The sequence below is a fragment of the Nestor notabilis genome, unplaced genomic scaffold (genome assembly GCF_000696875.1).
Source record: "Nestor notabilis isolate BGI_N333 unplaced genomic scaffold, ASM69687v1 Scaffold32947, whole genome shotgun sequence".
In the NCBI taxonomy this organism is placed as follows: Eukaryota; Metazoa; Chordata; class Aves; order Psittaciformes; family Psittacidae; genus Nestor; species Nestor notabilis.
The window spans coordinates 1-10,645 of NW_009935714.1; the positions used below are offsets into that span (position 1 = coordinate 1).

The following is a 10,645-nucleotide window of genomic DNA, read 5'->3' on the forward strand; positions in this document are numbered from 1 at the left end:
CGCTGCCTGCAGCGGGGACCGCGGCCCCGCAACAGCCAGCGCTGTGTTTTCCAGGACTACTCCAAGTGCAAGGAAATCATGATCGAGCGCGGGGAGATCTTCCTGAGGAAAGTGTCTCTCTCTCGGAATAAAATCGCCAAGCTGTGTCATCCTTTCATCAGAGACGGTGCTGTGAGTAGGCAGCGGCAGGGGCACTCTTGCTCTGGTGCTCTGCTGTTTGCAGGAATGGGAAACAGAAGGGGAGGGAAGTTTATTAATGTTCACAACAGCATTGTCTGATGGTGGCTTCTGCAAGTACATGGCTGTAATATCATCCATCCCCGGCAGCGTTCAAGGCCAGGTTGGGCACAGGGGCTTGGAGCAACCTGCTCTAGTGGGAGGTGTCCCTGCCTGTGGCAGCGGGTTAGATTTGGATGAGCTTTAAGGTCCCTCCCAACACAAACCAATCTGTGATTCTATGATCTTTCCCACACCCCTTCAGTTTCCATGCAGTACGGGTTTATCTTGTGTTCTACCTCTGAGAGGTGCTGAGGAGTCACAGCTTCAAGTTTCCATGTAAAATAGTACATCATCACCCCTTGGCTCAATCAGGGTTGGCCACATATGGCCCATAAAGTAGTTTTCTATCCTGTGATTTGTAAAATACATGTGACAGACATTTACTGGACACTTGTGTGAAGTGAAAGCCATGCCACCATTAGCAAAAGTAAAGGGTTTCTCAAAGCTCAACAAGAAGTGATGTCTTTTTGTTTTCTGACAGCGAATACTGACACATGCCTACTCCAGAGTGGTCCTCAGAGTGTTAGAAGCTGCAGTTGAGGCAAAGAAGCGATTCAGCGTTTATGTCACTGAATCACAGCCAGATCAAGCAGGGTGAGTGCTCATTTTGAATGGTAACCATCACCAACACCACGTTATTTGGGACAAGTGAAAAAAGTCCTAATACTGGCAAGTGACTTCCCATACTAAATACTCCAATTACAGCATTATCTGGGTTCTCCTCAGAGGTTTACAAACTTTCAGTCAGTGCCAAGCAACCTACCTGGGAGATGGGAGACAACTAATTTCTAGTGATCTGCTTCAAAAGTAGGCTAAAATAAGCAGTGTGGTCATAGCAAAGTAAAACATTCAGCTAACAATGTTGTTTGAAGATGCCAGATGAAGTATATTATTGATAGGAAGAGAGCAGGTCTTCCCTCTTCAGAGTAGTGAAGTAGTAAATCCTGCATGCTGGGTAATGCGTGTTGCTAACACGTTTTCTGCTAGAATCAAGGGTGTTCAAAGTACATGTGATTCTCCAGCTTCACTGAAACAACTAGCACTGCAGCCCATGCTTTATATCCTGTTTCTTAAATGCCCTGTTGATGGACAAGCTGAGGCAGTTCAGGTACTCTGTCATCCTAAGAACAGTTCACTGACTCATCTTTCTTTAGCTGTAATTCCTGACTGGTAAAACAAACCGACTTGGCTTTTATTGGGTTTGTTGTATTCTGCTTGTTTCCATTTCTATACAATAACTGATTTTCTATTAGAGGGTACCTCATAAACCAAAACTACCAGAGCAAGGGAACGTGGGCAGTCAGGGGTTTCAGTCTTTCAGACAATACTTTTCCTAACATTGTTTTTAAAGAAAAGGCTTCTAAGCTTCAAACATGTTTTTTTAATAGGCAAAAAATGGCAAAAGCCCTGAGGAAGCTGAACATTCCCGTGACTGTGATTCTGGATGCTGCAGTTGGGTAAAATCTGACCACTAAATCTTAGTATTTTTCATCTCAGTTTCATTTTGACAGTGTTATATGCACGTCTCCTCGGCGCTGGTTCAGCTCACAGAGGTGATGACTTGGTTCCTCATAGTCATCAAACAAGCTGAACAAGTTACACCTTTAGGTGCACCATTAGGAGAACGTATCTGCTACAAAGCAAGTAGTTGACGTTTGCATGTTAGAATGAAAAAAGGAGTCAGACCTAAGTGTAGAACTTGTAGACACCTGTAAAGAACTGAGGTGCTACACAAAGAGGCTGCTTTTCCCTCATTTGCATACGTTATCATTTAAGGGTTTCTTAAGCTATTTGCTAAATTACCCCTGTTTAGTACAAGTCTAAAACATGAGAAAAGGAAGAACTAAAATAAATCTGAGCCTCACTTCAGCGAGTCATCTGTCATATTACCCAGTAAGAACTGGATTTCTTTTTCTTCCTTTGAACAGCTACATTATGGAGAAAGTGGACCTGGTGTTAGTTGGTGCTGAAGGTGTAGTTGAAAGTGGAGGCATTATCAACAAGGTAGGAAGGTGTGAGTTTATTACAGCATTTTGTAAACTCCAGGCTTCTGAAGTTTGATTTCTGTGAAGAATTCAAGGCCTTCTAAAAAAGCTTTTCTGTTTGGACATTATCCAGTAAGCATCTATGTATTGTTGGAAACTGTGCTGTATTATGTCACACTAGCACTGAGTCTGCAATGTCATTTTCCATCTGTCTCCACAGATTGGCACTAATCAAATTGCTGTGTGTGCCAAAGCGCAGAATAAGCCGTTTTATGTGGTAGCTGAAAGTTTCAAGTTTGTAAGGCTTTTCCCTCTGAATCAGCAGGATGTCCCAGATAAGTTTAAGGTAAGAGAAATTCAAATTACTTCTTAGCCAAGGGGCTACAAAAACAGTTAATACACTTCAGAACTACCACTTGTTCTTTCAACACAAGATAAACCAGCTGGGACTAAGGTGGCACCAGCCTGTGCCTCATTTTAAAGCAGTTGACTTCCTTCAGTTTCACCACAAACATCTGTTTGAGACTACAGCACCACTCTTGCCCCAAAGAGGTTTTAACTTCCAATTGTCTCCATTTCCTTTTAGTACAAAGCAGACACTCTGAAAGCAAATCAGAATCTAACAGAGGAGCATCCCTGGATTGACTACACATCACCATCACTCATTACATTACTGTTTACAGACCTCGGCGTGTTGACTCCATCAGCTGTCAGTGATGAACTTATTAAACTCTATCTGTAACAAAGAGGACTCTGTGTACAGGATGTATCATCTTCAGTGACTGTCACAGTTGTAAGAACTTGGAGGATGATAAAAGTTATATGGACATGGTAAAGAGAGGACATTATAAGGATTAATGTAATTATTGGCGTTCTTGAGGTTTTTAAAGCAAGATGTTACATATGGATGGACCACTGTTAAAACAAGAAGTAACAACAGCTTCTAAAGACCTAAAATAAATTATTTTAAAGATGAGTGGAGTATATTGATACTGTAAAATGAAATACCTTATGGTGCATTCAGCTTCATTCTGAGGTGTGCTGTTACTTACTGATCTGGAGTACATACCTGAAAAAAGCACAGTGAAAACGGGCACGAGGCTGCTAATAGCAACCTGCAGCTCCAGCCACACCATGCGAGAGCAGTTCTCTCAGCTTTGTTCTTAACCACAGGCTTGTCTGTCTTTGTAGACTCCAGATCTCTTACGAAGAAATTAGATCAATTCTGTTCTCTGCATCATTGTTTTGTTATAAAAATCCAGTTTTATTGAAAGAGGCAGTATGTTAATGTAAAACTGTGGTTAGAATAACTGTCAACCTTCAGACTCAGCAGCAGTTCCTGCTTTGAGCCTATTCTGGCTGCCTGTTAGTCTCTTTTCAAACTCTTCTTCACTGATTTTTCCCTTTTTTAATCTTTTCAAGAGTCTTGTGTCATTCAGCAACTCTTCCATATCCTCATCTTCAATATCAGAGCCCTGTTGGCAGTTGAAAAGCAACAAATTAAACACACCAATAAATGAAACACACCCCGAAAGGTTTTCATTCCACACAGCTGAATGCAAGAGAAGTTTACAACTCTGATATGCCAGAAGTATCCATGCAGGAAATAACAGTCAATTTCTGCCTAGGAAACCACCTAATTGAGAACTGAAAAAAAGCAAAGAAAAAACCCCAAATCAAGTACTGTCCATCACTGTGCCACACTGCTGGGCCTCAGAGAAAGAAAAGCCTATGCTACCTATGCAGGCAGCATTACTGACCAGCATCAGAGTGCCAAGAGGTTGTTCTAGTGTTTGTCTTTAAAAGGCTTCTCTATATTTTTTTTTTTCAAGCTTTGCCAGTCCAGGTCCTAAAAAGTTAATTTACAGTCTTTAGCTACATCAACTAAAATCCCCTGGCACTCTGCCATTGGAAGTATGTCCCTATGCTGCAGCAATCACAGGCAGTTCAATAGGATGGACACAGTTTACCTCTTCATGCTTCCTTTTAGCTGTTACTTTCTTTTTCTTCTCCCTCTTGGCTTTCTGCTTTGACCAGGCTTTGTTCTTTATGAATTTCTTTTTCCCTCCATTTTCTTCTCTGTCTTTTCTTTGTTGTTCTAATTGCTTTTGTCTCTGTTTTTCTCTATTTTTATCTTTAAATGAAATGGAGTCTGTATTAACAGTGACTGGAGTAAAGTCTGGAAAACATTTTCCTCTTAGTTCAGGCATCTTTGGCATTTTTAACAATGCAAAACCTTTGGCAAGACTTGCAAAATCCAGATCTGTGAAAATAAAGGTTATAAAGTCAGTTTCCCACTGGATAAAAAGATAATTTAACTTAGCAAGTCACAACTAGAAACACCCAAACATTGTCTTATGTATTGTTTGCATTCTACACTTGACACTAGTGACAATACTTACTCACTTTTATTTATGCTTATGTCAGTTTGGTCAAACTCACTAATTAAATGTTTTCTCTGTGAAACAAGAGAAACAAGTTGCTTGGAAAAATGGGAGTTTTGTCAGAATCTGATGCTGCAGGAAGTAAATTTGACACCGGTAATCAGGAGCTGAGGCTTGTTGACAATAACAGTGTGTTCTTTCCCAAAGCAAATACTGTCTTCTGAAAAGAGCAGCAGCAGATGCCAGCCCTTGCTGAGAATTACCTTTTATTCGGAAGATGAGATTACATTCATGTTTGGCATAAGCCTGGACATACGACACAAAGGCTTTCATCCCCTTCTCAAACACTGCCCTGTCAGCGAGGGCCATAGACTTCAGTTTTGGAAGAAGATCTAACACGTTTGTCTGTGGTTTCATTTCCTGCATGGGACACTGAAAACCAGATGAGAAATACAAAACCAAAGGAAAGGTTCAGTGGAATGATTTAAAATGCACTGCGGAGCTTCAAACACACGCTTCTTCCCCAGCTCTGAGCCTCCTTCTACACGGTCACCTCAACACATGGGTTCAGCATTCAGCCCCACACACTCTTGTCTTAGCCCAGCAGGCAGTTCACTCACCGCAGCTGGAGGGAGGCCACATCTTCATCTCACCCTTAGCAAGCCATGTTCTCATTAGCACAGAACATTTACAATTAATCCCACAAATACAGGATGAGGCACAGGAAATTATCAAACAGCCTGCAGGGTGCAGTGTATAAACTGGTGGTGGCAGGGCTGGGGGTAGGAAAGTTTAACCAGGGCTGCTCTTCTGGAAGTGCCCAATCTACACACACTTAGAAACGAAAAGCCTTTCCTATCTATCCTACTTCTACACTTACCCTATCATACAAACTCAGTAGATAAAACTGGGAGCAGTCCTGTTCTAACAGGTATTTGACAATCTTCTACTGAACTAATTAACAGAGAAAAAGAGAAAAGGGACATCAAAGCTTTGGTTTTAGTATTTGAAGCCATTCTGATGTGTAAATAATGATAATCAAGCATTAACAGAGCATATGCTAAAATACATCAGAGCAGCAGCTCTTGTCTTTTCTTAATCGTGCATTACCTGTGCATACCCCTGTAAGTTCTACAGTTCTGGACCTACACTCCTATCAGTGGGTCTGTCCCCTTGCTCTTCCCTTCCCTGGAGTACAATAAGTCTACTAACCTTTTGGTTGATTGAGAGAAAGTTAACATAAGATTCTTCCATGGGAAGCAAAAACACAAGTGCGCTGCCGACGTTGCCGATCCGCGCTGTTCGACCACACCGATGCACGAAGGCACTGAAACGACACAGAGGTGACTTAACAGGAGAGGCTCAGCCTGGTTTTGAAGTGTTGGGCAGGCAGCAAAAGGGTAAATCTTGTGGAATGAAAATACAGAGTGCTATATACTCCTGCACTAAACCAACAGGAATCAGTAAAATGTGGCAAGAGGAACATAACAGTCCCACAGGATTGTTAGGGTAAAACAAGGGGGATCTGCCTCGGGCTGAAGTTTAAGCAAGCTGTAGGGAGAATTACGACAATGGAAGTTAAAGTACATGGAAAAGCACCTTTTCTTGTGTGTTCCCAATTTATATTTAAACAAGACATTCTACCTTCAGTAGAATGAAGGTTCTTAAGACCCAAAGTTGTACCTTGCACTGCTAGGTGGGTCGTACTGTAAAACCCAGTGTACTTCTGGAATGTCTATGCCACGGGCCATCACGTCAGTGCAAACTAAAATGCCACTAGGAAGAAGAAAGAGCATGTTTTCATGAAAATTGTCATTTGAAAAGAGCCAGCCCACCCCCAGCTGTGTGTTCTGCATCTACACTGGAGAAGGAGCAACAAAACCTGGAGGTTTTGAAGAAAGACAAAATATTCTAAGGTATTTGCAGCTTTCACCAACTAAAATTCTACATAATGTTGTGAAAATGAATGTGAATTACATCACTAATAAAAAACAATTCCCTGTTACAAGTTCTATTATTAAATCACCATTGTGTGAACCACAGCTGAAAGTCATTTCAATACAAGAACTTCAGAGACTGACAATTTCCACGTTACTTGAAACAGTTCTGCTGCTGCTGCTGGGAATTATGTTTCTTACTCATTTTCTTACCCTGGGAGCTTCCGGAACTCAGTAAAAATCTTGTTCCGTTTGTGTTTCATTTTCCCATGAATGCTCATTATTTTCACTTGTTTAATTAAGGATTCCAAAGCCTTCCCATAGTATTCCACACAGGCACACGTGCTGTGGTGATAGAGACAGACATAAAGGTGAAAGATTATGTTGCATTTTTAACCTGGTTCAGACAGTCAAGGCACAGTGCTCTGAGACCTTTCTAAAATAGACACTATTGCCTATTTTTATTTGCAATATATGTGTATTGCTTTTATAGTTAACATATAATCACCTATAATGCTTTATTTTAAAAATGCATATTATATTTATGCTTTGCTTAATAAAGTTCAACCCAATCCTGACATGAAGCAATGATCAATCTCTTTTTAGGCACCATATTCTGTAAGATAGCCATAAAATTAACCACTTTCAAATAGTTGTGTCCCTGCAAACACAGGGCACAGCTTTGGAATTTAATGAAACAGAGTTACCTGAAAAAGACCAGATGTTTTTCCTGTTTGTGCTGTCGAAGAAAATGCACCAACTGATTAAATTTTTCATCTGCTTTGCAGATCTACACAATGCAAAGGAAAAAGAAGTTAAATACATGCGCCTGATACAAAGCAATCTGCCCACTTCCCCCATTCACTGTGCACTGATAGATGTCTACAGGTGTGATTTCCTAATACTGATCATCTCTACCATAGTTCCTCGTGCAGAATATTACTCTTATGTATCTTGTTTTAAATAAAAACAAATACTTAGCTCTCAGTCTTCCCCCCGCCCAGCCACACCACCTCTCCTGCAGCACTGTCTCAAATATCGCTCACCAATTGCCTAAGTCTTCCCTATCCCCATCCCCATTCTTTAGGAGCAGATCAAGGAGCTACAGCACTGTAGCTAGTTTGGAGTTACAACAACTCCTGGCCAGCCAAACAACTCACAGAGCAGGAAACAACACAGCTGCTAACTCATATCTTTCTCCTTAGCTTGGTGACTGATCTTTGGAGAACCTGTGAAAGCTTTATGTCTCTGAGGCTTGCAATTCCTGTACTAAAGTGATCCTAACTGGGCAAGACTTATCATAGAGCCAGGAAAAAAGGAGAGGGAACAAGAAGCCACCATGAAGCACAGAGGTTCACACCATGTAGTAGTTCTCCAGGCGTGTTGGAGTCTTCTGTGTGTTGCTTGCTGCCACTCCCTTCTCCTTCACCGAGATGCGGACAGGATTCCGGAGACCTGCCCTCACCAGGTTCTCCACCTCTTGAGTCTGAGTTGCTGAGAACAGACCCGTTCGCCTCTGCTTGGGCAAAAAGTCCAGAATGGCATTTAAACTGCAAGTAAGCACACGTAAAACATAATTGCCCCAAGATTTCCCTCAAAAAAAGAAGTTTAATCACTGGAAGTTAGAGTTTACAAACAAATTAAGATATTACTATCAAGTGCCAATCTTCTATTGAACTAGTTATCTTAACTTTGAGAGAAGGATAAAAGGGACATCAAAGCTTATTTATTAAAGTGTTTTAAGGCATTCTGAAGTGTAAATAATGATAATCAAGCTAATATACATCAGAAAAGAAGATCTTTTAACTCTGTATTCATCAAAGATCTGCTCCTTCTGATTCTCTTCCCCCCCCCCCAGCAATTGCTTTATGCAGTCTATGGAGCAAAGAGAGATAAAAGAACAAAACTGAACAAATCTAACTTCAGAGGTCATCGTAGGCCACACTCACATCAATTGTATATGAACTCATCTAAAACTTCAGAAGTGTTACTGGAATATATGATTTCAATACCTTGCTTCAAAGCCCATATCCAGAAGTCTGTCTGCTTCATCTAGTACCAACACATCAAGAGACTTCACACAACTTGCTAGATCCAGCCCATCAGCTTTTCTTCTGAACAGATCCTCCAGGCGGCCTGGGGTAGCTACAATGATGTTCCCACTGTCGGTGAACAGGACATGCAGCGGTTTTGTAACAGTGCAAGGTGAGGACTTTGGGGCACTGCCAACATCATTGTCACAGCACTGATCTGCGTGCAAGTTGACTGCATTCTTCAATCAAACAATTTCAGTTTGTCTCTTCTAACTGTATTTATATGTCAGTGCCTTTCAGATGGTAAGTTGATGGGAGAAAAGTGCTCAGGTGAAAGCAAACCATTTGTGGTAATAAGAGTTTAGAATATAATCAGCAACTATGGAAAGGAACTATCAGCTAGAAAAATATTTGGTTCCTCTGTGCAAAAGCTGCACAAAAAGCTTCATCATCAGAAAATACAATTGCTTTGAAACTTCATCATCAGTGTCAGCACCAGCTTCAGAGAATCATTCACCAGCAGAGCCTCCACCTCACTGGAGCTTACTGCCAGTGCAACACTTACAGGAAAGAAGGAACTGAAATACTCAGTGAAGACAGTTTTCAGCTCACCACACTGCCCACTGTTCTTCACCCAAACAGCATATAAATGGCACTGATTTCACATATGATCCTTTCTTATTGTCTCATCATGGCATATATCCCTCGAGGGAAAGAATCCACCATTTCCTCAGCATACACTCTGACACACTCATGCAGTACCACCAAATTTCAGCAGAGCAGGACCAAAACCCTAACTGAAAAGCCCGCAGACAAGGAGAAAGCCACAGCTTCAAGGCATTGACAAAAATTACTGGCAATCAACTCACCCGTGTTCTTTAAACTTTTCAACATCTTCCATGGGATTCCTACCACCAATTAAAAGGATCTGACTAAAACAAGAAAACAAAAATATTTAAGTAATCTTTAAGTTTTGCTGGTTTATGAATAATAAAAAAAAAGGAGGAGTGGTCACGACAAGCCTGAAGTTCACTCACCGGAACCTGGGGAAGTGCTTTGTGAAATGTGATAGGACCTCATCAATCTGAATAGCTAATTCTCGTGTTGGTGTGATAATTACAGCCCCAACCTGCTCATAAAAACAACAGGAATATATGGAAAATAACAGACTAGAAGAAAGATGTGGGCAAACTTCTCCCTTTCAAGTAAATATAAGCCATGGTAATGATCCTAGTTTTAGACAAAACATTTCCATACAACTACAATAAAGCATTCAAAATAACATAAAATAGCTATGAAAAAGGTATTATACCAATGCCCAAAATACCTCTGGCACAAAGAGCAGAATCCAATAATGATATTTAATAGCAAATAACAGTGCAAGTTCTCAGTACACTAAAAAGTATCTGAAGTTAATGGATGCTCAAAAGCATTCAAAGACTCGCTCGCAGTACATTGTTGTACGGGACATTTTAAGCCATTTTTCCGACAACTCAGAAGCCTGTTTTGATAATGTCAAATAAGCAGCTGTATCTAAGTGCAAAGAAAGCAGCCCAATATTTACATTCAAGTTTTAAATAGTTCGTTGTTACTGTTATACCCAAGAGTTGAGCACAGTCACTCCATGTATGTGCAATTTTCCCCATTGATACCTTTCCCGAAGTCCTCAAATCCTACTGGCACCTCCTGAAAACACACCCAGAACGGAGCAACTTCATCTTACCTGCATTTTCTTTAGTTTTTCTTCCCGTCTGAGCAGAATTTCCAGTATGGGGATTACAAACGCCAAGGTTTTGCCACTGCCCGTTACCTGTGAGGAGGGAAACAGTGTCAGCCCTCCCTCAGCTCAACACAAACCACGGCAAACTGAGCAGGAAAAGGCACCCACCGCTTCTGCGGCAACATCCTTGTTGTTCATGAAGAGCGGGATGGTCGCAGACTGAAAAAGAGAGAACACAGAAGCGCCACACGAGACCTCACCAGGCTGAACCCCCACAGGGCACATCAGAGCGCTCTGGATCACCTCA

At 41.3% G+C, this 10,645-nt stretch overlaps 2 protein-coding genes across 2 annotated transcripts; one reads left to right on the forward strand and one right to left on the reverse strand.

Moving 5' to 3' along the window:
• The first annotated feature begins 7 nt into the window (after positions 1-7).
• Positions 8-3,131, forward strand: EIF2B1 (eukaryotic translation initiation factor 2B, subunit 1 alpha, 26kDa). Its single transcript, XM_010017976.1, has 6 exons — positions 8-171; positions 761-873; positions 1,668-1,736; positions 2,208-2,283; positions 2,485-2,610; positions 2,851-3,131. The coding sequence occupies exons 1-6, from the start codon at positions 79-81 to the stop codon at positions 3,004-3,006; spliced, it is 633 nt and encodes a 210-aa protein (XP_010016278.1). The 5' UTR covers positions 8-78; the 3' UTR covers positions 3,007-3,131.
• A 376-nt stretch (positions 3,132-3,507) lies between these two features.
• DDX55 (DEAD (Asp-Glu-Ala-Asp) box polypeptide 55) lies at positions 3,508-10,554 on the reverse strand. The gene is made up of 13 exons (XM_010017977.1): positions 10,507-10,554; positions 10,342-10,428; positions 9,656-9,747; positions 9,488-9,550; positions 8,598-8,747; positions 7,946-8,135; positions 7,293-7,375; positions 6,799-6,930; positions 6,332-6,424; positions 5,861-5,975; positions 4,912-5,080; positions 4,235-4,527; positions 3,508-3,739 (listed from the first exon to the last, which is right to left on the reverse strand). The coding sequence occupies exons 1-13, from the start codon at positions 10,534-10,536 to the stop codon at positions 3,578-3,580; spliced, it is 1,659 nt and encodes a 552-aa protein (XP_010016279.1). The 5' UTR covers positions 10,537-10,554; the 3' UTR covers positions 3,508-3,577.
• Positions 10,555-10,645: the final 91 nt, after the last annotated feature.